Below are 26,206 nucleotides of genomic sequence, written 5' to 3'. Positions count from 1 at the left end.
TTTATCATCCCTGTGTTGCACATCTTTGCATCTCTATTTCCTCAGGCTGTCTAGAGTGGGGAAGAAGCTGCGTTAACCATAACACACTGCTCAGAAATGTGACACTACTTTATAAAGAGTTGAGAGACTTTGAACAAGATCTGGGATGCCACATTAGTGAATATACATTACAAAAAATTAAATTAAATTAAATAAAAACTACAAAGGAAAACCTTTCCCTGTTCAAAAACACAAACATGGACAACAGATTTGGAATCAGACTGCTGGTAAATGAAACATACACTGCTGAAACAGAACATTGAAATGCAGGATAAGATAGCGGACTTGAAGAACTGTGATGGAAAAAAATAACCTCCAGATCTATGGTGTAGCCGAAAAAAAAGGATTTAAAACTTAGAGTTAGTTAACATAACATGTAATTAACTGTGGGAGGTAGCCCAGCTTCGTTGAGAAAATTCACACAGCCTTAATCAGCTGAAGGAGAACACTGTGCTGTGTGGCACTCAAGCACCCAAAACCATGTAAGTCAATGTGATCATCACCTTTCGGCCTTTGTAGTATATACACGGCAGCGTTTGAATAATTGTAATTAATTAATTTAATTAAGCATCTGCTTAAGCTAGTGTTCATTCTCTGTTGGGCTAAAATTAGATCTATTCCAACTAGGTATGTCCTGCTAAGATTCTGGGTTTTGGAAGGTTTGACAAATAAGACCCAAAAGGATGTCTGTGTCTGTGTATTTGAGTGTTTGTACCTCTTGATCGAGGACAGTAGCTGTGATCTCCACCAGCACCGTGGGCAAGTTATGTCCCGCCTCGCTGTCACACACCTCCTTCAGCAGCACTTCGCTGCTATAGTGAACCATTTTCCTGATCAAAGCCAGACTAGCTTTCCTGAAAACCATCAAAATAGAAACATGCAACTTCATTTTTCTAGTGAGAACTCCCAGCCTGGTTTTAATTATAGACAGCAGTTCCTTTTATGTCCACTTCTGCTCCTTTAATTAAGATTTGCACTGGACATAGTAGTGAAGTTTGATTCAGAACAGAAAGAACACAATGTAATATGATTCGATTAACTCATGTAAATTCGACAATATTTAAAGTTTATCTGATGTAGCCTAGTAAACAATGGTAAATTAAGGTGAATGAATGGCTGCTGCAGAGTGCTTAGACACTGTCATTTACCTAATAGAAGGCAGCATGGTATGCTGAAATGTTTGTGCAAAAACAGGCAGAAGTCTCTTTAGGTAGATAGGAGCCATTTCTGGGTCTCCTTTGGGTTCACTGCCCTCCTCCTCCTCTTTGTTAAGATCTTTCTTCTTCTTGTCATCACTCTTGTTCACTGGACACATCCAGTCTCCTGAAACACACAGATTGTTTGCCTTTCGAGACCGATAGACATTTGTGCATCACTCTCTGTCAGCAAAACCAAGTGCAGGTAAGCATAAAGCACATCTACTGTAGGTGCAAAGGGCCTGGTTAATTGGGTTAATTTCAGTTTTTTTTTTTTTTTAGACATTGCAAGGAAACTTCAGTTTTTGGCATAAGAAAGGCAAAAGTGCAAAATTAACACAAGTCAGAGACAGAAAAGGCACGTTACAATGAAATGATATAGCAGCGGAACCAGCAATAGCAGTAGTGGTCTTGCATAGACCTGGTTTACTTACCAGGAGACTGCAGTATAGCTACAACTTCACTGTGTCCCCTCTCCCTAGCCTTGTCCAGAGGTGTTTTTCCATCCTCATCCCTCAGGTCAGGGTTGGCCCCATGACGCAGGAGAGTCTGCACACACACATTACAAAGGAAGCAATGCGCAAAAATAAATAAATAAATAAAAATCAGTCAACAAAACACATTACTCCAGAAAAAAAAATGTTTCAGAAACTGGACTACTGCAGGACTAAACGTGCATTTCATCCTTAGCTTTCGTGTGTTACCTTGGCTACTTGCGGGCGTCCAAAACAGGCAGCATAGTGCAGTGACGATGACCTCTGACCTCTATTGACATCTGCTCCTCTCTCACAAAGAAACTCAACCTACAACAACAGACAGTTGGTGAAACTGAAATTAAATAATACACGGATAACAATTTGTAATAGTATTAAACTGAAAAACTAATATCATTGTCAGTTAGATGTTCTTCAGTTAATTTAGTCCAGATTAAATGGCAAGTTTTATCGTTACCATTTCTTGCGTGCCGAAAGCTGAAGCCCAGTTGAGCAGCGTCTGTCCGACATCATCCATAAAGTTCACCTCAAATGCTACAAAACAACATTCCATTATTACCGATAACGCACACACACACACAAACAACCTTCAGCAAAACACCACCTGTTTTCTACCTAATTTCACTGAAGTTTAACCTGTCAATACGTTTAAAGCCTATACTTTTGAAGCCAACTTTAAAACCAAGTTCTATTATTTTTTTTGTAATACATATGCAAATATATAACAGTCTAGCTGATATGATTACAAAGTTAAAAGGAAGTGTGATGAAATTTTTCCAAACTATCAACACTCAGACTCATGGCTTCTGTAATATTTATTAGTTTGCATCATCACCTCCAGTGTCAATGGCATCGATGAGAGCATCTGTGTCCTTGCTACGGATACAGTCGATGAGCTGTCGGTGTGATCTCTCCCCAGAACTGTCCAGACGTCGCAGCCCTGGGATCCTGCCCGTCGACCCTGCTGTGGACTTTGGCAGCGCTTTTCGCCCCTCAAACAGGAGCACCAGCAGGAGGTCAACCAGCCGCATGGTGTCCAGTACACAGCGCTCATCTCCTCCCAGCGCTGACTCCATCGAATCGGGCAGTGCTGAACGCAACAAGTCCTGGACACCCAGAAAGAGAACATTTAATGTTGATCAGACTTCTTACTTAATAAAGTAATAAATACATCTTCATTCAAGGTGTTTTGACCTACATGTGTCACTAGCGGAGACCCCCTGCAGAGTGTTGACAGCAGGCTGACAATGGTAGACACCTGGTTGCTCAATTTCGAGTCAGAAGCCGAGGGGCCTGCACCTGCTGAAGGCCGGCCTGGCTTGCAGGAAGATGCGGGGCCTGACACTGTCCCTCCAGCAGCCGCCATGCGGGACAGCAGCTCCTCTGTCAAGCCATGTTTGGCTAAAGGGGCAGGGTCTACACCACGACGTGTGAACCGGTCAGCCAGTGAGGCAAAGCAGCGCAAAGCACCGTCTGACACCTGCAGGAGAGGAGAGTTTTGAGTTATAGCATATTCAGCCTGAACAAGGTTAAAGATCTAGCAATGCTTTTCACAATTTTCCCTCTTTAATGAGCTTCTAAAAGGAAATTCGAGTTATTAATGTTCCAACACAGTACCTTTTAAACAAAACATTATAATTTAATTAGTTCTAAAAGTCCCACTACTTCTTTCTTTAAATCATTTTTCTCAGAGGCACAAAGCTATAGTCTCTGTGTTGAAGCTAGGAGTTGTTACAGCATTAGGAGAGAACAAAAACCTAATCTTTCATTGTAATATCTATTCATAGAGAAAGAGACAATCCAAACTCTGAAACTTCAGTTATCTCAATACTTGGTGCACCCCCTTCATATAGTAGAAAGAAGCAGTTTTAGCTCCACCCCTTTTATGACCACCCTCAGTTTAGGAAAAGTGGCAAATAACACAAATAAGAAGGGAGGGCAGCAACTATTTCAAAGTCTCTTTCATACCATGTATTTGTAATCAGAAAAGTGCATTAACTGGATGCAACCCCTGTTCTATATTTACCTGGTGGTCTTCGTGTTTGAGGAGGCTAGACAGAGACTCCACACAGGTCTCCAGAGAAGAGTCCTGGGGCTCCATTTTGCTGCAAAGGCGGGACACAACAGCCATGGCTGAGTGCAGAGTGTCTTTATGAACAAGGTGCCCACTGTCTCGGATGAAACTCAGCACACAGTTCAGCCCGCCTGCCTCAAACACTGCGCCAGACTCTCTGGTACAGATCAACTCCAGCACCTGGAGAAACACGAAAACATATGTTCAAACTTAATCTCTAGAAGGAATATGTAACTCCAAATCTTGGTGTACCTGAATCACAGACTTCTCCAAACTATGCCATTAGATAACATTTTTGGGTGAGTCAATGATTTATTTAAAGCACTCAACATAGAGACTGATCTCCCATCATCCTCACTAATTGATATTTCTACCTTTTCTCAGAAGATCAAAAAAAGAAAATTTGAAAAATTGAGAATAACAGGATCAAATGACAGAAAAACAGAAAATCTAGTGGATAAAGAACCCCTCTGGGCCTCTAGCACAAGTCTGATCTAACACATCGGACTGGTGACAAAGTAAGGCTTTGACAAAGGATCTCCAACCGACACTGTTTGGGAAAATAATTAATAAACATCTGGCAGCACATTGTTGTGATCTCATGTCTATGGCATAGCTCTGTCTCCAAACCCCAAAGAACCCCACCCAAACAGAGAAGCAGCTGATCAAAACTTCATCTCATGTGTTAGCTTTCTGTTCAGGACAATAACACAGCAACAGATCAGGGAGATGCCCTCCTCTCTGATTAGACTCCATTGAGGTTTTAAATACTCAAGTATTTGACTTTTTTGTATTAGTATTATTATTTTCCACAAATTTTACCTGTTCCACTATCATACTGCTTAAAGTGTAAAAATCACATGCGTGCCACACCGCCCAATGCTTTGAGAAAATCTGTGACAATTGTGTGCAGGAAACAGCTGGAGACACTGAAGAGCGTGTTGACAGTCAGCCCAGTAGGAAAAGATGAAACTGTAATTTAGTTCAATAGATTAAAGGTTGTAACTATTTCATCAACTGCTGCAACAGCAATAATCAAGTTTAATCAAGACATATGTAACAGCACATGCTGTGCATCATGTCTGGTTCTCCTGTACAGCAGTGGGATCAGCTGCTTGTGACTGATATTACCCTTGTTTTGATGAGCCAGGGTAGTGTGTTAGAACTATAACAGAACATATACTTTCAGTCAATTCATGTCGTGATACAAGATTTTAGTGGTGAAGTGAGGAGGTGTGATTTCAATGATTCAATGATTGTTCCAAATGTTAATACATTACTATATGACATGAGCAACTATGTATACAACTTTCCTTCACATATGGACTTTCAATGTGTGACAGATGTCATGTCAGATCACAAGACTTCCTCTTATATAAGGAAGTACGTTCCAATTTTGAGGATTTATTTGAAAGCCCAGCAAAGCAAGCTGGACTGAGGCTTTTGGCTTATGTTTAAAAGCTGTCAACAACCACCATAAGACAAGAAACAGATCAGACAAATGAAATGGGCCTCTCTCTTATAGTCAGTTGTCTCCTACCTTGACACACTGCTCAGCCAGGTCTCTGCTGGTCCTGTTGTTCAACTCCACTACCACCAGTCGATTACACAGCGCTTTGATGGCCCCATCCACTCCCACAATCCTGCGGGTACATTCTGCCGACACGTCCAGGTAGTAGGTTATTGCTCGGGCTGTAACCTCCAGCACGTTATCTGGAGCACTCTCATCCAAGAAGATCTTACAGAGTGCTGGAAGGAATGTCCGAGGAGGACATCTGGCAGATAAGAGAGGGGTGACGGTGAGGAAGAGAGAGTGCCGAATTCTGAAATCATGACCACCAACTGAATGCTTGTGAGACAAATACACAAACTTACGTCTCAAAGCAGCGGTCGACGTTATCTGACATGAGCAGTAGCATGCAGAGTTGCTCCAGAGCAATGAGTTGCATGTCACGCTCATCACCCTGACCCATCTGCAGCCACTCCAGCAGGGTGTCTGGGTCCACATCGGCCATGATGGCTAGCCTAAAGCAACAGAAATATACAGAAATCTTATTACTGTCACTCACAGCTGTCATTTATGTGCAAGCAATCAAAGTAGAGATGAAAGATGCATAATTTAGCTACATTTAAGTAGCTAACCGAGCCCCCGTGTAAGCTATTACCGTATTTTCACGACCATAAGGCGCACTTAAAAGTCTTAGATTTTCTTCAAAAAGTACGGCGCGCCCTATAGCGCAGTGTGCCCTGTGTGTTGTAAGGAGGACGTAGTAGAGAACACCATGAGAACGCTAAAGGGTGAAGTGTGGGGGCAACCCTGAAAATGGCAAAGAGACACGCTTATGAAGCACAGTTTAAACTGAAGGCCATCAGCTACGCAGAGGAACATGGAAATCGAGCAACGGCGAGAGAATTTAAGATTAACGAATCGATGGTTCGCAAATGGAGGAAGCTAGAAAACAAGCTCCGGCAGGTCAAGAAAACGCAGCTGAGTTTCCGCGGACATAAGGCGAGGTGGCCCGAGTTGGAGGAAAGACTCGAGCGGTGGATCATCGAGCAAAGAACGAGCGGGAGAAGCGTTTCGACGGTCACCATTCGGCTAAAAGCAGTTTCACTTTCACTTTTTATGAAACGGTGCCATTTTTCCATCCGGACCAGGACTACGGTAGCGCAGCAACTTCCAGCGGATTATAAGGAAAAGCTGGCCATCTTCCGCTCCTACTGCAGCAAACACATCGGCGACAAAAACATCCAGCCCAGCCACATCACAAACATGGACGAGGTCCCGCTCACTTTTGACATCCCGGTGAGTCACACTGTGGAGAAGAAGGGGACCAGCACGGTAGCGATACGCACAACGGGGCACGAAAAGTCTTCTTTTACTGTTGTGCTTGGCTGCCATGCTAATGGACAGAAACTGCCACCTATGGTGATTTTTAAGCGAAAGACTTTGCCTAAAGAGAAGTTTCCAGCAGGAATCATCATTAAGGCAAATGAAAAGGGCTGGATGGATGAGGAAATGATGAAAGAGTGGCTGAGGGAGGTGTATGTAAGGAGACCAGGTGGTTTTTTCCACGCATCACCATCGCTCTTAATCTGTGACTCTATGCGTGCCCATCTCACAGCCGATGTGAAAAAAACTAGTGAAACAAATGAACTGTGAGCTTGCTGTCATTCCGGGAGGCCTGACAAAGGATCTCCAACCGCTGGACATCGGTGTGAACCGCCCGTTCAAAGTAAGGCTGCGAGCGGCCTGGGAGCGATGGATGACCGATGGAGACCACAGTTTCACCAAGAGTGGAAGGCAGCGCCGGGCGAGTTACGCCACAATTTGCGAATGGATTGTAGATGCGACTAACATGTCTGCTGGCACTGTTGTTCGAGCTTTCGCAAAAGCCGGCATCATTTCCGAGGAGCCGCACGGCACGGAAAGTGACTCTGACAGTGAAGAAAGTGAACCTGGCATGTTTGATGGAGATTTAGCGCAGCTGTTCAATTCAGACACAGAGGATGAGGACTTCGATGGGTTTGATTGATGATAAAAATGTGAGCACCAAACTTTGTTTTGCTCCTGCTTTATTTTTAAATACGCACACTTGTGTGCTTGTGTGTTGTTGATGATGACGATTACTGGTAATAAAAATGTGAGTAAGGTACCGAACTCAGGTTTGCTCCCGCTTTATTTTTAAATACGCATACGGTACTTATATGCGCCCTATGATCCAGTGCGCCTTATGTGTGTGTTAAATACAGTAATGGCACACATAACTGAGACTGCGCCTTTTAGTACAGTGCGTCTTATGGTCGTGAAAATACGGTACTGTACTAATGCTCAAACAAATCTGATTTGTACGGTTTATTTATTGTTAGATATAATTAAAAGTGTTAGCACTTCCTATTAAATGTGATTTTGTTGGCCAGCTCGCTGTAATTTACCCAAGCTATATGATCCTGATCATGTTTTAATTTGTACCAATAGGGGGGGTAACAAAAAACTTACTTGCCAGATATATCACCTTTGGGGGTTTGTATCAATTTGCCATTCATTTGTAACAGCATTTTTCAACGCTTCCTTACTTGACAATGACGTCACTAAGTGAAATACGATCTGAAGCTACATCAGTTTTTTGGTATCTGTTATGTGGACTTTGTGTGCAATCAGTGTGCTGGAAGTAAAATAAATTATTATAATTTAAAAACAAAAAACCAACAAACAAAATGAAAGCCTCACCTAGCTTCCCGTTGGCTACCCGGTCTGGCTCAACACCCAATCAGTTGTGTCGCTGTTTGGGACTCATCCAACCAACCAGAGAGAGAGAATGGGAAAGGGAACACACTTAAGAGGAAGTGCTGACGTTCACAGGGATTTCTGGGACATGAAGTCTCTCTACCTGCAAACAGGAAGAACAGAGGAGAAAGGCTCAATTGACATTCATCTGTCTGTACATGAAACACACTAAAATGATTATCTGATCCACATTTAGAAAAACAGAAGGGCCGAAAACCAATGCTAAAGTAAAGGTGGCAAAAAAAATAAATAAAAAATGCAGTTCATCTAATGGACACAAATTGGGGTCCAGCCACACCAACTCCCATGTCAGTCCTATGTTACAGCATTAACCCCCACCCCCCAAAAAATACAACAACAACACATATTTTCATCCATTTATATATTTACTATTTTATAAAGTGGGAGGTTGAATGTTTTTCCAACTCATCCATCTGGATAACAGAGTTGTGGCTGCTTTGATTTACTGGACCTCTCAAAAGCATTTGTGATGTTGGTGCCTTTAAATGGAACTGACTGACTGATATTAAGGCCACCTTTGAGGTACAGACCATCCACATTTGTACTTCTGTTTTGGTGAGTGAAACTTTTCAGTTTCATTAGTCTGTTATTTAGTACCCACCAGCAGCTACTTGTATCTGTACACTGTATCCATATAGGTTTCTGGATGTAGCTTGATAAACTTGGCACTCCACCCTTTCATTTGCGGTCACTTGTGGCTCCCAAAAACAAAAAACAAAAAAACAACACTAATGGCAGCTGCCAAAGCACTTATATTAAGGCTTTGAAATCTTGACTATTGTTGCAACTATACTCCTACCAGCCACTGACTGAAAGCAGCAGCCTATAAACATTAAGTTTACTGTGACAATGCAAAACTCAATACCAATTTAGAATTTTTTTATTGTTAAACACGTCTTCAAACCAGAGGCTCTGTTCAGAAGCATTACCATGCAGCAGTCCCTGCTGAGAGTCTGTTGGTTGCACCCTAAGTTGATTAGTGGCTAATTTGAAGTCTGCTTGCTTGTTTGACTGTCTGGATATAAACAGGCTGTGCTGATGCAGATCCTCTTATCCACAGATTAATCATCACAACTGGCATCCTGTGCATCCTGACCTCTTCTCAACCCCACCACCACCATGGGGCAACCACAGCAAGACAGAATTTGGCTGGCCCTCCCCCTAACACCTTTTAACCCCTGATAGTGTTTCTATTGTCCAAGTCCAGACAGAAGTTGGGAATTACACAGTGTGATAGAAAACACTTTCTCATTCTTCCTGTTCATGACCAAAGCTTACCCTGTGGAGGTTGTCTAGGCTCTTTAAGTGTAGCTGAGAATTGGAAGGATGCGTCATAGAAACCACTTTCTAGTCTAAAAGCATTAGTTACTGTTCAAAACAGACAATATTTTCATGGACCAGGCCGGTCCATGAAAATATTGTCGGGCATAAACTGGTCCGTGGTGTCGCGGATAAATACAACAAAATAAAACTAGTACCGGTATCGAAAAAAAGAAAATTTATTCATAACACACGTGAAAAGACCAAGGAAAACCGAGTAAACGATAGAAATGATAACAAAATAACGCTGAAAACCGATAAAAACCCTGAAAACTATACATTTCACACCTGAGCCTCAACTCTCGCGGCCCGGTACCAAATAACTCACGGACCGGTACTGGTCCGAGCCCCGGGGGGTTGGGGACCGCTGCACTATATATAACAACCAAGACTTTAGGTCAGCCATTAGTATATCAAAGCTTTAAGATATAGTTCGAATTTATAATATAGAAGATCTGGCAATGGCATGTGCCATAACACAATAACTTCAGTGTTTCCAGACGCTACTATCACAACACTCTTAAACCCCTGCCACCACTCTCCCTCTGCACCTCCAGTTCTCTCACAAAGTTTTCCTGCAGCATGGAGGGATACAGCTCAGCTACTGTCACCCTGTAAGAATTGATCAATTGATATGAACTGCATGTGTGGCAACATCTGACAAAGCTCTTGTGACTCATCGAGTAATGCGACCGACTAGCCAATAGGTGGCACGTCATATTTTTGGGATCACTTGAAACCCTAGTCGAGTAGGTACTAAAAATGTACCTGGTACCAGGTACTATCACCCTATTGGAAAAGGGTGATAAAACAATTGTCTTATACAGTTGAAAAAAAAATATTTTAGTTTGTATGAGGTGGTGCTGTGTAGGGGTGGGCGATATAAACGATATACGATAGAAACTATATAAATTTGGCCAACGATAGAGATTTTGACTATATCGCTCTATGATTGATTGGTAATTTATTTCAACATGTGAACAATATACAAGTACATTTAGAAAAGAAATAAGAGAGAAAAAAAATACTATACAAATTACATACAAAAAAACATTCTGATTAATTTACATGTTGAAAGGGAGTGGGAAGAAGTATACACTTATTTAATCCCACCCCTTTGCCATATCGCGATGATGTCATCAAGCTGCGCCTGTTTTGGTCGAAAGCATCGCAGCGGCTAAAACCATTATCATCTGCAAATTATGCCGGTCGACAGTCATAGCAAAGAGATGAAGCACTTTTGAAATATGGGGAAAGCCAAAAACTGCGCTTCCTCCACTTCCGTAACATTGATTCATTAATGCTGAATTCTCTCGCAGCTGTTCTATTCCCATGTTGTTGCAGTATATTAATAACTAACCTCGTATTGTGGATGAATAATCTCAGTTGTTCTCCTGACTGAAGTTTGGCCCGTGTATAGCATCCTGCTATGCGATTGCATTTGTCCCTAACCACCAGAATCCCTCACGTTAACTTTTATCGAGTGGAAAAAAAGTTGGCGTTCATCCTCCAGCTTCACTGAGCCAATTTCTAACATTCAAAGAGCTCAAGCAAGAACAAGTGTTGTGAAAAATGAAATGTGTCCACTGCAGCCACTGTCTGTGCTTTTCATGCATTAATTTTTCATCCACAAAATTTCTTTCACAGTTTCCCTGTTCCCAGTAAACTCCACTATTGCTCCCTTTTTCATTTTGGCCCACCTGTCAGCCAATCAACATTGGACAATTGCTTACATCATTCAATTCTAGTGACACACAGTCAGGATCCTAGAATGTGCATGGGAGTGCATTTCGGGTGGGGGAAATCTCATCTCCTCCTTCTGTCTGACCAAAAAGTATACGTGGACACAGACATTTGCAGGATTAGTGAGTCACAAAGACACAATACTGGTAGCACATATGAAAAGTTTTACTACTGCACACGTTAAGGACTGCTATGAATTGTTAACTTGGCAGTTGCTGTGTGTTCGAATAGGTATTCCAAATTCAATTTCCAACGAGGAACTCAGGAATTACAACTTATTCAGGAATGCACCGCAAGTCAGACTTGAGGGGGCATTCCAGCTGAAAATTCTATTAGAAACTGAGAAAATCTGACTACAAATGAAACAATCAATTTGGAAGTGACCTCACTCACAGTTCTGACATCCAACTTCAGAGGTAAATATGGCAGCATTTAACCAGGCAAGTATTAAGAACCAATTCTTATTGTACTTACAGCGATCTGGCAAATGGAAAAGCTTCTTAGGGAAATGTGGGTAGACTAAAAAGAAAACTAATTTAACACCAACACATACTGGAGAACACACACCTGTAAAACTTTGTTAAATTATCTAATCACAAAAAATTACTTTCGCATAGACTGTACTGATTTTGTTGAAACCAACTTGCCGAAACATAGCTTTTCCAATAAGGAGTGGATACCTGAGACAAGATTAAAAGAATGTAAGCTCTCCATAAAGCATTTCTTAAACCAGAAAGACAGCAATTGAAACATGGACATTTATTACTCAGTAATTCGGCAAAGTTCGCTTGACATGATTGAAACCTACAGAACAGCTGCCACGCTCACAATATGGTGAAACAGTTACAGTACACCAACATAATAAAAGTTACACATCACATAACAGTTACACAGCAAACTGTTAAGAGAAGTGACCATTAGGTAAATAAAACAAAACAATAATATAAAAATAAATGTTGATGTAGTAACACAAGAAATCAACATTTAAATGTTCCCATGTTGAATTCAAACTTTTATACTTTATATATACGCAATGTTAAAAAGTCGGGCAAAGAAAGCTTTGTTATGACTAATGGAAAACAAACGTTCAGCCATATCCGAGAGAGCTAATCGTATGACCGCAATTTTTATTATTTGACGAGCCATACGGAGCCGAACTATTCACACAAACCAACTTAAGAGATATAGAACAGCTATGTTATTGGAAGCGATAAGCCTTAGAGTTAGCTGTCCAGTTGGGTACATACAGTTTTATAGTCGAGTAGTAGCTTCACTTCCAGATTCGCTAATGTAAAGCATTGGCCGATTTCAGGCCGATAAAACGAAATAAAACTTAAAGAAATCTCCATAATCCCTCAACCTCAGACTCGGCTGCTTTCAATTAAGTCATACAATTGTTTGTCGCTCAATATAAAAGTAATTTCATGTACCGAAACCCGGAAAGCCGGCTAATGTTAGCCGATTAGATAGCCTTAGCACCACGTTAGCTTTCAAAAGCAAGCTGACTTTAACAACAAAAAAGCTTTCTCCCTACTAACAACTGAAGCGTCTGGTCCAAAAATGTTTTTTTAACTATTCAAATCATTTATATCTGTATTTTATGCTTGCTTTGTCAACCAACTATACATGCGGCCTCGGACTTCTAAAGGGAAACCACCGGACTCGAGTTCCACGAGAGCCGAGAGGCCACGATGAAACAGCGGACACAAAACTCAAGCGACAACGGCCTCGATCTTCAGGTCACCAGCAGAACGATTCACTCACCGTTTTTGCTCTTTTCGACAGAGAGACGATCGACAAGTGTATGAATAATTCTTCAGGGTTCAAATACAGGGTATAGAGCAGTTTGTGTCGGGAGTTACGTCAAGGTGTTTCCATTTCTTCTCAAAGAGTCTTAAGAGGTCAGAGTGGACGGCGGCCCGCAAAACACAACAGACCGGACTGAAATGGAGAGCTGAGGCGATTGAGCCCGCTGCCTTCAGAGGTCACTATCTGCCTCGGAAATGCCAATGTTCAAAAGCTATTCGCTTCATTTTTTCATTAATATTCTTAATTATTCTCAAAAATGTATATATCACGACTTGTAAATCACGAGCTCTCACATAAATATCATTTTAAAAAATAATATATAACACACTGAATATTAGCACGGCGTGGATTTAAATTTACAGATGTCCCCAAACAGCTCCCACATCTCCCTTAAACTTTAATTTGTACTTATGTAGAGCCACGAAGTAGCATGTGCAAGTGGCCGTTTGCCACTGTCCCTGCATCAACAGCCATGTATAGTTAGATTACTAGAGGTACACATCAGAAGCGTTTCCAGTTACAACTTAACTAAGGTGTTGATGTAATGCAGAAGTATAAATATATAAAAGTAAAGCAGAAGTACAAATAGAAAAGTAAAAGTAAATATATAAAAGTAAGTATAAATATTTATAGATATTCTAGCTGTAAGGGCCAATATATTTTCCTATATTTTCCAAAGTTTGTTCATAACAAACACCATGTTTGAGCTGTTCATAAGTTCACATGGCAACAGATCTGTGGCCATGTCTTGGACACTTGGGTAAAAAGAGCTTCTATGCTATCAACTGATCACCACCTGGTGGTGAATTGGATCAGGTGGCGGGGGAAGATGCTGGCCAGACATGGCATACTCAAAGTATATTGAGCAAGCATTGGGGACATCTGGCAGAGGCCCCAGTCCTCCAGATCTTCAATTCCCAGCTCTGACAAGACTTCAGTTGCATTCTGAGGGAGGGTGGGGACAGTGAGTCTGAGTGGACCATGTTCTGCATCTGTATTGTTGAGGCAACTGCAAAATGCTGTGACTGCAAGGGCATTGGTGCCTGTTGTGGCAGTAATCCCAGAACCAGAAGTTCAAGGGAGCTATCAGGTTGAAAAAGAAGTCTTATCATGCTTGGTTAGCCTGTGGGACTCCAGAAGCAGCTGACAGACCAGCAGGTCAAGCGGAGTGTAGCTGACCCAAAAACTCGGGTGTGGGAGGAGTTGGTTAGACCACTGAACAAGACTTTTGGTCTCAAAGCGGTGGTGGGATGTCACTGACCTCAACTGAGGACATAGGTAAGGCAGTGGAAGGAACACTTAGGGAATACCTCAATCCCACTGTCACGTTTTCTGTATGGAAGAAGAGTGAGGCTGAGGGGGATGACTCGCTTATCACTTGAGGTGAGGTCACTGATTGAGTTGAACAACTGCTCCGTGGTAGGGTAGCTGGGCTGGATGAGATTCACCCTGGATGTTGTGGGGTTACCCTAGCTGACATGTCTCTGCAATGTTGCATGGAGGTCTGGTGGTGGCTTAGATTATATTGCACCAATTCATTACTAGTGTGCATAGGAATTTGTCCAATCAGTCTGCATGTTTTTTGTGGACCTGGAAAATCTATTTGACTGCATATCTCAGGACATCCTGTGTGAGGTATTTAGGGAGTATGGAATGTCTGGCCAGTTGTTACTGGCCATTCGGTCCCTGTACAACTGCAGCAAGAGCTTGGTTTGTATTGAGTACAGTAATTTAGATTCATTTCCAGTGTGTGTTGGTTTCTGCCAGGGCTGCCCTTTGTCACAGATTCATAGTTTTTATGAACAGAATATTTAGACATAGCCAGATGGTGGAGTCTCCAATTATTGGGCTTTGTTGAAAAACATCTTTGTTTTTTGCAGATAATGTGCTTCTGTTGTCTTCATTAGCTTGTGACCTCCAGATTGCTCTGGGATAGTTACTTTTGTAACCTGCTGTAATGTGGATTTTATACCAGGTTTTCGTGGTCAAGAGAACTGAAAGTGGAGGAGTCAGTTTAGCAGTTAAGACACCTTCAAACTCTTATCTATGGTCCAACATGTGGGTAGGGACAGAAGGAACGATTGGCAGAAATTAGCTTCCTCCAAGGGGTGTCTGGGCTCTCCCTTTTGGAGATGATCTTGGTCATTTGAGAGAGCCTCAGATAGGATAAACAAACTTAAAATTGCTCAGCCTATTATGAAAAGTGAGTTTACTACCCTGAATACATCAACAGCCTGTGCGAGTTTTGTAATAAACTCTTCTGCTTTCAGTGGAGGCTCCATTTGTTACAGTAATATAGCAGTATTACTGAGCAACAGAAACACACATGACCTTGTTCTAACAGTGTGAGAACTCAGTGAAAAGCTATAGGATGGAGCCAAACTGTTGGCACTATGATGACGTGACAACTTCCCTAATCACTGCATATTTGCAATTATCATAGGCATTACTTAAGTTTTAGGCAGTGTTGGGAAGGTTTCTTTTAAAATGTATTCCATTACAGAATACATGCCCCGAAATGTATTCTGTAACGTATTCCGTTACGTTACTCAATGAGAGTAACGTATTCTGAATACTTTGGATTACTTAATATGTTATCATGCTGTTTACAACTACGTGAATGTACTATTGCTGTGATTTATTACTGTTACTGAAGGTCCGCGGCTCCGAACCGTAGTAAAGGGACCTCTGGATAATACGTCGGGCTCGTAGCCGAAAACTAGCTTTACTTTGTTGTCTGGGTCAACTTTGCTAGCGAGAGACAGAGAGAGGCGTTGAAAGGCTGCTCCAACGGAGCTTATTGTTTTTGGAGGAAAACACAAACAAAGCGTACAGTCGAGTCTTAATAGCTTACTTACAACTGGGCTCGTCAGGCACTCTTCTTGGCTGCAGTGGTTATTATTATATTTACATGCTTCCAGCTCCCGTTTTTGCTCGATGACAACTCGTACTTCCTTTTTCTCCATCCCTCCCTCCCTCCCTCATAGACAAATAACGGGTATGGCAGTCCATTCTCCCTGCAGCACGGACTACACTGCCTATGATGCTACATTCTTTAGAGCTATACTGGTAGCATTCCAACAACAAAAAGGCCTCTCTCATCCAGGAAACACGCAGAGAGAGAGCGTCACCCTGTAACCATGGCGCTGCCGCCTGGAACAACAGAACGTAGCTGTCAAACAAAACCCAAACAGTCCTGACCCGCCACAATATGAAACAGGGAAGTACCGCCGTGTAATCCATTTATTTCAACAAAGTAACTGTATTCTAAATACCACCTTTATAAACGGTAACTGTAACGGAATACAGTTACTCATATTTTGTATTTTAAATACGTAACGGCGGTACATGTATTCCGTTACTCCCCAACACTGGTTTTAGGTGCTCTGTATGTACATAAGACAATAAAAGACAAACATGCCTACAGGAAGGCAGGATGGAATCACAAGGCACTATAGAAATCAAGGCACTTTATATTGTAAGGTAAAAACCTTACAAAAATACAAAGAAAACAGAGAAAACCCCAACAATTATAGGACTCTCTTTAAGCAAGTGCTTTGGTGAGAGTGGGAAGGAAAAACTCCCTTTTAACGTGAAGAAACCTCCAGCAGAACCAGGTTCAGGGAGGGGCGGCCATCTGCCGCGCCAGGTTGGGGGTGAGTAGATGAAGACATGACAAAGACATGCTGTGGAAGAGAGACAGGGATTAATAATAACATGTAATTAAATGCAAAGAGGTGTGTAAATACATAGCTCCACAGCGGGTGTTGCAGTATTGGGAAAACCGATTATACACAGGAAAGGGTTGGTGGTGTACCATGGGCTTTTGTTTACAACTACGCTTCCTCCTCACTGTTACCTAGCCATCCTGTTTTCCCTTGGGACAATCTGCTGGGGGAGAGCCAACGGGGCCTACGCTACCTTTGGCTGCTCCAGCTAGAGGGGCCTAGCTACGGGTTTTTCAAGGGTGCGAAGCCGGTTCAAAAAGTGATTGCAGGAATTTAAGCTGTTAGAAATTACTCGTTGACCTAAATTCTGTCAAAAACAGATCAATCATATCTCTCAGGAAGAATGTCAAGTAATTTGGAGCCAGTAAAAGCATTCCTATCATAAAATAGCTGCTGCAACCAGTTTTTGTTAAAGAGACCAATTTATCCTGGTACAATGTGCCACTGACATTAAAACTAGATGATAGTAGTTCTATAAAAGTATTTGAAGTGACCAAAAAGGACTGGACTGACGACAATATAGGTACAAATACGCAGAGTCATGAAGATACTTCAAAAACAGGTATTCTTTTTAATTTGATCTACAATCCCTTCATGAATCATGTTCACTAGAGTGTATTTACTAATATTAGTAAAGACAGTAGACGTTAAAAACACATAATGACATCAGAAATCACTTTTTGGCCCAACACTGGGTCTCCAGAGCTCCAGAGAGGAGTTACTAAACACACTGAGCAGGAAAGCGCAGGAGGGAAAGAGGAAGAGGCCATGCTGCAGGTAAATCAAATAAGACGTTATCAGTAAGTTGTTAATTAAATGGGCTACACAAAAAGCGGTAAAGAGAGCCAACTTGAAAGAGAATCACCTTTGAGTTAACTTTTTATTTCAAAGCTGCGCTATTACACTTTACACAGAGCCACTTTAATGTCATCTGATATTTGCTGTGCTGTTTTTAACCACATTTAGTAAATCGTAATTGTTTTTGGTTCTTTTGTAAATTGACTTGTTATATGTGTAATATTACTTTATATTTTGGTTTAAATGTATCATGTAGAAAATTCCAGTATTTATTTTCAGATGTTTTTGCCTTTTTTAAAAATATGTGTTTGGTCATATTTGGTCACATTTTATGCATTGCACTATGTACATTCTACTTGTTCTGTCTGCTGGGTTTAGTTTATCTATTGGAAAAGCAATGGTATTTCTTAACCGTAAGATATATTGCCTTACTACTACCATACTTTGAACTCCGATGATTAGGATGTAGATCTTGAAATGCACCTTCTTTAACAGTTATTTCTGCTGGTAGGGTCAAGTGATTGAATTATGCTGTGGTCCTTTTACCAAATGTCTGAGCGGTACTCAAATTTAGATTGAATTCATGACTCAGTTCTTTGGAGGACATGATCATTTGGAAGGTTTACATTTACCATCTTTAAACCCTTCATAGTCAGTTTTCTAAACCATACAAACCTAAATGTGAAGAAAACAAAGAGATGAATTTAAAGACAGTTTATTTGTACATGTTCAGAACATTTAACTGTACCTACTCGTTCATTCAGTTCACACCTGTACACTGCACAAATGAGATGGCCAGGACAGAGACAGACACTCAATCTCTGCTGCCTCGTACACTTATTGCTGGTCAGTACTTTAGTGTTACCCATCATCATTCAAGAAAATCATGTTAAGAGGACAACATTTACATTTACAAAGTCAAGACTTTTTTTCTTTTTAAACAAACTGATGAGATTTAGGTTTAAGTAACCAGTCAATGCTTTTTACAGCAGATAACAGCACACTCAAAAAAACATTAAACTGTTAGTGTAGTGTTGTTTGAGGGGCAGTTAACCTCAAAAATCACAAGTATGTGTTTTCCTGTGGTCTGCAGTGCTGTTTCCTCATCTAGATTGCTTAGATTTGCAAATATCTACTGTAGATGTGTCTGCTTTTGCTTGAATAAAATGTATGTGGTGCTCAGAGCAGCAGAAAAATGACATGTGATCAATCCTAGCACAATGTCTTTGAAAAAAAAATCATGAATGGGTTCATAAAAAAAATCTAATGAAAAAATAACAAAGTGAAATTGGCAAGTGTGCAAAACTTATACTTGGGGAAAAAAAAAAAAAACCTCAGGCAACTGAATGTTGCCTTTTAGGACATGCACGCTAACAGCTGTTGGTAGTTTTACCATTAAAGCGGCTTTAATGGTAAAGCAAACACACGGGCAAATGGAAAGGGATACTAACAATATACAGGAGCAGTTATGTCACTTTTTGTTATTGTCCCAGTCTTGACGATAGAGATTGGATTGAGGTCATATGCAAGAGGTGAAAAATGTAACTCAAAAGACTTAACTGATGACCCAGGTATCCCAGGGTTGATCAGTTAAAGTCCCACCTTTATGATGGCATGCTGTGACTTAATTCAAATTAATGCTTAATAACCCAAGAAGTTGCAATACAGCAACACTTAATACAAAATGAATTGTAGTAATCCTTTAATACGCTTTGATCATTAAGATATAGCTCATAATTCTTTACAGTACAAATAATTGTTCCCGTGGCAACACCTCAAGAAAGCAAATCTGATCACAGCAGTGTAATGTTCACAGTTCAGCTGTGGGTTTAACAGCCTATCATTGATGGTTTAGGACATAAGAGCGGTGTGAGGCACTATTAACCTGATGTGTGTATTAAATGATGTGCGCAACTTATGTTGATTGTTTTTATAAATGATCTGACGAATGAAATCTGGGCAGGATTTATCTCCTCTCCTTTCAGAATGTTCTATTGTATCCTCTACTAAAGGGGATAATAAAGGAAGCAACAAGGCATCTTCCCTTTAGCTCTAAAAGCTCTTATTATAGCTATGCAGATGGTTTCTGTTCATGTTACTTAGTCAGGAACTGAGGAAAATCTGACTACCTGACATTTCTCGTGTGTGACTCTGGGTCTCCTACCTGTTGGATACACCCAAAACAGCTCATTCAGGAAGCATCTAGGAGGCGTCCGTGTCACATGCCAGAACCAATGAAACTGGTTCCTTCTCTTGTTTGCACACAGCTCTATCTGAATACAATTGAATCACATTCCCTTCTTTTCAAGGTGAATAAAGCTCAGTCGGTTTCACACAAGACTCTTTTTGATATTGTTAGCCATCATGTTGATCATTCACCAAATTACTGACACCGGCCTCAGTTCGTTTTGAAGCTGAGTTTGAACTCTTCAAGTTCATTCTCGTAGATATGAACTGAAGCTCATGTGTCCTGGGGAGGAGTCAGTCTGTGATTTGATCAACAGGTATGTATGACGTATGTATGATGCACAGTTCGTGTGATAAAACATGCCAACCTGGCAGAATTGATTTTTTCAAATGACATAATAAAGGTAAGCGTCAATGTGAGGTGGCATGCAGTGTGCTGGAAAAAGTAAAAGAAAAAAAAAAATCGAAATTCGATCTAGTTTTTTTTTTTTTTTTTCCCAAAATGAGACAGGAAGTGAACTCACAGAATTTTTTTTGGTCTGCTATCTGCATATATTTCAATATGGTGTACCACAAAACCAGTCAGAATGTCCCTCAGAACAATCACAAGTACCACAGTGTGTTAGTGACGTTAAACTCCAGAGACAGTCTCTGTGTGGCGGATCTAAGCTTGGCTGCCTCACAGGAACTTTGTTTTGAGCGTGATGCTGGGAGAGGACTTCCCAGTGCTGTGGGCAGCTGGGTTAGCACTGCTAGCTTTAATATTCAAACTCTCCTGATTTCCTTTGATGGCAGCTTGAAGACGAGACTTCAGGTGAGGCGATGTTGTGATGAGTGACCTGTAGGAGGAAGGAAAATATATAACCGCCTGCTTCATATTCACTGATCCTTAAAAGCAGCATGACAAAACATGGCTTTGCTCTGCATGACATGATTTAATTACTGATGGAGACTGCCAATCTCTCCTTCACAGGTAGGGTGAAACTACAGTGGAAATGATTTTGAACTATATGAAAATCATCCAAAAGTTCCTGGAGATCAATAAAATCCTAAAACCTCAGAGAGGAGTCATACAATGCTTTTTCCTACAGCCTATAATCACATTATTGTAAACTTTTTTCTTACTGAGGAGAAGAGCAGGAAAATAAAATACTCATGAATCCCAGAAATCAACATGTAATCTACATAAAAAAAACAAATTATGAAAGAGCTAAAAAGGTTGCTTGTACAGTTCAGTCCACTGAGAGCAGCAGGAGCGTTTCATACAAACCAAACCAGACCCGTATGCAAAAAAATAACTGCACACATCACTACCGACCTGAAGACAGCTGGGTGCTGAGGGCCAAAGCGCATCAGATCCTTGAGTGCCGAATCATGAAGAGACCTGGATGGCAGGGGAGCAGAGCTAAGGGCATTTTCGTCCAGGAGAAAGGAGATGAGGAGGGGCAGCAAGACTGCCACCAGCTGAGGACCTGAAGGGCAAAATACACAAAACATGGGAACAAGCTTCAGATGGGGGAGAATGTTTTATCTGTTAAATATCTCAGCAAAAGCTGGATGGACTTGTACCTTTGCTCAAGGAAGCAAGAACAGCTGAAATCACTGACCTTTAAACAAAATAATTGAATGTAACTTGAATTTATCTACTTGTGTATAACATTTTAGTGTTTTTTTTGTTTTATTGGCTTGACTGTAGTCACAAGGTCTCGTTTACGTTGTCTTTCCTGCTGGCAGCGTGCTCAGTCATATTTGGACAGGGAGTATCAATCCAGAGTGTTTAAACCAGTAATTTAGTCACCTTTAAGTTCTCACAGCAGACACATTCATCTCTCACGCACACCTACAGCCAAATTTGAATCACTGGTTAACCAAACTAACATTTCACAGCTTCTCACTTCAGTGCGTGGTTGTGAAGGGCTGCATGCTGGTTAATCAGGAAGGGAGAACACATCAGATATGCGAGCAGTGAATACTGAGAAGGATTCGCACATTTAGAGCACAAATCAGGCTGCTGCACTCCACCACTATCCTCCTTTGGACAGAGAGCCTTGCTTTACCTTCTTCCATTCTATCATCTCCTGACTCCACCATGTCTCTGCTACAGACTCTACTCACACTGTGATTCATCAGCTGCCTGGATCAAAGCCTCCATCGCTCGGATCCCCTCCAAGACTCCAAGCAGCTCCTGTGGAGTTTGAGGACGACTCCGCTCCACCTTCTGAGGAGGAAGCAGACAAATATATGCTGAAATCACCTGAACAATGCCTTCTAGTGATCATATAGGTTTTTATTTCATTTTCCCTTAGTGTACATGCAAGCATCAGTACAGAAAGAAAATTAAACATATTACAAAAAATAATATATATATTATTAATGAACATAAAGCAACTCAGATACTCATGTATGGTAAATAAGTTTGGTTGGATACCTGGAGGAATCGAATCAATGTCGGACCAAGGGCCTGGATGTATGGGATGGCCACACCGGGCTGAGCCTGAAACACTGTCGTTAGCAGCTGACAACAGTGACTCACAACCTAGAGCAGAGAAGGGAGGAAACACTGTCACTGTCGAACCCCACACTTACTCAAATATCGACTTAGAGGAACATAACTCTGTCCTTAATCCAGAGTTTTACTGGTCTGGAAGAATATGGCGTACCCCAAACTGTCTAGATTAAGGATGTCAAACTCTTTTACATTGTGGGCCCACATTGACTTGAAGAGGGCCGGACCAGTGAAACTATTTTATCTCGCTGTAAAGACGTTTTCCTACATATTTAATCCCTGAGATATTCTAATATAAGAGTTTTATTACATGATAAAGGAATGCCACTATAGTGAATGAAAAATCTGTAGGGACAACTCTTTGATGTCATAAAATTTAAGCACAAGGTGTAAAACTTTGGTAGCTCATTTCCCTAAATGTCCTCTAATCACGAAACACAGTTTTGTTAACTTGCAGAAAATGTCCTGTTTTAATGTGGACCCACTTTAAAAACAAAAACAAAACAAACAAACAAAAAAAGTCTACATTTAATTGTGAAACCTTTCTGCTGCTTAATTCTTTATCTAACCCTTAATTCCTTCGGTGCCGTGTGAAACTGGATTTGGGAGAGTTGGGAAATTATAAGGAGCAAAAACTGTGAAACATATTAAATGAAATTACAGTTAAAAGTTTGAAATTTATGCCCCACATTTTTCAACGCTGTCCAGTGGACTGGATGGAGTTTTTGCTGGGCCAATTGTGGTCCCCGGGCCTTGTGTTTGACACCACTGGGGCGATCGTAGCTCAAGAGTTGGCAGCTCGAATTGTAATTGGAAGGTTGCCGGTTCGACCCCCGGCTCCGACAGTCTCGGTCGTTGTGTCCTTGGGCAAGACACTTCACGTTTCCTACTGGTGGTGGTCAGAGGGCCCGGTGGCGCCAGTGTCCAGCAGCCTCGCCTCTGTCAGTGCGCCCCAGGGTGGCTGTGGCTACAATGTAGCTGCCATCACCTGTGTGTGAATGTGTGTGTGAATGGGTGGATGACTGGATGTGTAAAGCGCTTTGGGGTCCTTAGGGACTGGTAAAGCGCTATATAAATACAGGCCATTTACCATTTACCACTGGTCTAGTTAATGGCAACAGAAATATGTGGCGGAAAAACACTTTGAGGCACAAACTGTATATGAAAGATGGTCATTGCCACACTGTATACATTGTTCCTTTTAAAGAAAACAAACAAAAAGCACTGATTGTCAAAACACAAGGTTGAAATGACTGAAACTGCAGAATGCTGCATGCTCAGTTCATAATGATTTCTCTGTCACAAGTTGTTAGTAAATGAGCAAACCCTACTTTATGCTACTCTCCGAGTCTGAAACAGACCCGAATTAACTTCACGGTGTATTCAGTAAAACTTGAAATTAGTGACTGAGCTCACAAAGTCAACAGGAAAGTGTTTACTAAGGTTAACAGCAAAGGCGCCGAGGGCTGTTTTTATATAGACCTCTATACTACCTGAGGTCTTGCAGACACTCTCTGGCTTTTAGAATGTCCATCTTCTAAGAGAGGTCATGGTCAGAATATAGCCTAACTATCAGATATTACCAGAGGGTCTTTGGAGTCTATGCTGGTGGTGAAGCGCTGCAGACAGAGCTTGTGCAGAGGCTCAATGGTACAGACATCAGGACCAGCAGATAGCAGGAAGACGGTCAGAGCGGTGAGGAGGCTGACCTTGTCTACAACACAGCTGGAAGGCCCTGAAATTACACAAAGAAACAATTTCAGGCATTCTCTTCAGTGTTTGGTAGTTTAGCATTTTTCTGCCAGTGGCTGTAATTTTTAATCAGTCAGTGTGGAGTCTACAGTTCTCTCCATCACCTCTCTGGCCATAGGGAGTACTGCTAATGAGGACTTTATTATTAGCACAGAAATACCTTACAGCTTTATTGCATAGTGCCTGTAGGTATATGGGTGGCAAATTGAAGATTTTTTAGAAGCACTTGCTAAAACTACAGAGAGCTGCACGTTTGTAAGTTACATTCACACTGTACGTACCACTGTCCCAAAATGTTAGAAGTGTATTTAGAGCTGATTGCAGCAGCAGGTTCCAGGATCCTCGACATTTCTCTTGTCGGCTCATGGGTGAAGTCAAGACGGACTTCAGAGCCTGAATAGCCGCCTGGATGACCACACTCAGACAAGCCCCACCTGCCGATTCAACTGCTGAAGCACCTGTAAGCAAGTTTAACATCATCATTGATATCAAACATGATCACTGAGTGGACAAAATACTTATACATTTTACTGAAGTCCATTTCTAAACTTGCAGAAACACAATTTATTGTTATTTTCAGCTCTGACGGTTTGGCTTTGAAGGAGAGAAGATGTGCTTATTTAAAAACTGAATGAGATGCTGTTAACGTCCACCCGATTAATCCTGACTCTTTTAGTTTTGTTTTTGGTAAATGTCACTTTTATGTATTTATGTCACTTTTATGTGACAATGTCAGTTTAATTATTTACTTTATGTGTATAAAATGCTCTTGGTATAGACGTTTTTACTTTGTTACTTCACAGTTAGTATAACACCCACCTTAGCCACATTAATAACATAAATTATTTATGGACATTACAGTCTAAATTATTTGTCTTAACCTGTTTGCGCGCTGGGCTGGTGGACCAACTCTCTCAGGACTCCCAGCAGCAAGTAGAGGACAGTGGGGAGAATGGACACACTGCCTACAAAGAGGACAGACAGCCATCAAACCAACAACAGACCAATAAAAGGAGATGCATCGCATGTGTGTCCATTTGCATAGATATTTGGCTAGACAAACTGAAGGATTATGGGTATGCAACCTATGCAGATGTGCTCTCCTCCAAAAAACCAACACACAGCCCAGAGCCCTTCAGTAGTAAGTAGCTAAAACTCAAGGGCTCTAATACAACCATGCCAGTCCCTTTATTGTTGTGTTAGCATGAGAAAATGGGTGATTCATGCTCTCACCTTCAGGAGAGCAGATGGACGGCAGCTCAGAAAGCACACAAAGAGCTGATGCTACCAGACGACAGTCGCTGTCTGTCAGAGTCCACGCTGAGCCTCCAGGACCTAAATGCACACCCCAAAAATACTGATAGGTTTATATGTGCAGACGCTTTTATCCGCAAGAATGAAGGAATGCTATTTTGGAATTTTTTTAAAAAAAAATTGTTTTTGACAGTAGCTACAAAAATCTTTGTCTTGTGCTTGTCTAGCCAATCATACACCACTGACAGAGAGTATCTGAAATGAAGTTCCCTTGAGTCCTTCCATTTATTTATTTCTTCTCCCTCTCTGCAGCAGCCCTCCCTGTTCCCATCCATCTCCTTACCAATTGGACTAGTTCCAGCCAGTTTGGGGCTCAGCTGTGGGATTTTCCGGACCAGTACACAGAGGCAGAGCTCCAGAGCACCAAAAACCAGTGAGTGACCAGGAACCAAACCACCAGTGTCTCGCCCCTCCCCAAACTCTGGAAGTGTTTCCTTCTCTGCTGCGCCATCATCCACTAAGAAACATTAAAGTTAAATAGTATGAAAGGAGCATTTAAATTATTCTGTTTGGCAACAATCTAGATAGGTTCAGACATATACAAACTGGATCTAAAAATTACAGATTACAATTATTAGAACTGTTGAGACCTGATGAGAAAGATTCAATGTAGCTGGAAGTTCCAGAAAAAGATAAAAAGTGAAGCTTGCGTTACGATTTTGTTGAGATCAGAAAGGAATTTTTGCCGTCTGGTTGTAAAAATGGTTTATTGCTTCCCTTGGTTGAGAAGCTGGTTTTACTCCTCTAAGAGGATTTATTGAACACAAAAGAAATGATACATAAACGAGTGAGGTATCTCACTATTGGAAGCACTTTCTGGCTTGACCACTACTACTATATCTTACTAAGACAGACCAATCATTTCAAGGACACGGGATCCCCTGATCCCCTTTATAACAGCCCCTGAACAAGACCAGGCATTCTCTGTGTGTTTCTT

The 26,206-nt window shown here is 41.3% G+C and overlaps 2 protein-coding genes across 7 annotated transcripts in view; both read right to left on the bottom strand.

The window, feature by feature from the left end:
• Positions 1 to 13,133, bottom strand: part of hectd1 (HECT domain containing 1) — a 46,824-nt gene extending 33,691 nt beyond the window's left edge. For all 4 annotated transcript variants that reach the window (XM_085256809.1, XM_085256811.1, XM_085256810.1 and 1 more), the window contains exons 1-12: positions 12,940 to 13,133; positions 8,035 to 8,194; positions 5,679 to 5,828; positions 5,344 to 5,578; positions 3,756 to 3,983; positions 2,928 to 3,209; positions 2,565 to 2,835; positions 2,187 to 2,263; positions 1,940 to 2,038; positions 1,670 to 1,784; positions 1,188 to 1,362; positions 755 to 893 (exon numbers count right to left, since the gene is read on the bottom strand). In XM_085256809.1, coding sequence (XP_085112935.1) covers positions 755 to 893; positions 1,188 to 1,362; positions 1,670 to 1,784; positions 1,940 to 2,038; positions 2,187 to 2,263; positions 2,565 to 2,835; positions 2,928 to 3,209; positions 3,756 to 3,983; positions 5,344 to 5,578; positions 5,679 to 5,818 — 1,761 coding nt within the window. In that variant the 5' untranslated portion in view covers positions 5,819 to 5,828; positions 8,035 to 8,194; positions 12,940 to 13,133. The remainder of the gene's footprint in view (positions 1 to 754; positions 894 to 1,187; positions 1,363 to 1,669; positions 1,785 to 1,939; positions 2,039 to 2,186; positions 2,264 to 2,564; positions 2,836 to 2,927; positions 3,210 to 3,755; positions 3,984 to 5,343; positions 5,579 to 5,678; positions 5,829 to 8,034; positions 8,195 to 12,939) is intronic.
• A 5,076-nt stretch (positions 13,134 to 18,209) lies between these two features.
• Positions 18,210 to 26,206, bottom strand: part of heatr5a (HEAT repeat containing 5a) — a 55,378-nt gene continuing 47,381 nt past the window's right edge. For all 3 annotated transcript variants that reach the window (XM_085256158.1, XM_085256160.1, XM_085256159.1), the window contains 9 exons: positions 25,553 to 25,726; positions 25,189 to 25,290; positions 24,837 to 24,920; positions 24,237 to 24,413; positions 23,787 to 23,938; positions 22,126 to 22,233; positions 21,813 to 21,915; positions 21,016 to 21,169; positions 18,210 to 20,536 (listed from right to left, as the gene is read on the bottom strand). In XM_085256158.1, the coding sequence (XP_085112284.1) occupies positions 20,377 to 20,536; positions 21,016 to 21,169; positions 21,813 to 21,915; positions 22,126 to 22,233; positions 23,787 to 23,938; positions 24,237 to 24,413; positions 24,837 to 24,920; positions 25,189 to 25,290; positions 25,553 to 25,726 (1,214 nt within the window). In that variant the 3' untranslated portion in view covers positions 18,210 to 20,376. The remainder of the gene's footprint in view (positions 20,537 to 21,015; positions 21,170 to 21,812; positions 21,916 to 22,125; positions 22,234 to 23,786; positions 23,939 to 24,236; positions 24,414 to 24,836; positions 24,921 to 25,188; positions 25,291 to 25,552; positions 25,727 to 26,206) is intronic.

The sequence above is a fragment of the Mchenga conophoros genome, linkage group LG19 (genome assembly GCF_057382185.1).
Source record: "Mchenga conophoros isolate Kocher_MC1m ecotype Shallow Benthic linkage group LG19, M_conophoros_male_GT1.1, whole genome shotgun sequence".
Lineage (NCBI taxonomy): Eukaryota > Metazoa > Chordata > Actinopteri > Cichliformes > Cichlidae > Mchenga > Mchenga conophoros.
Note: the sequence above shows the minus strand (reverse complement) of the source record. Positions and strands in the feature narration are given on the sequence as shown.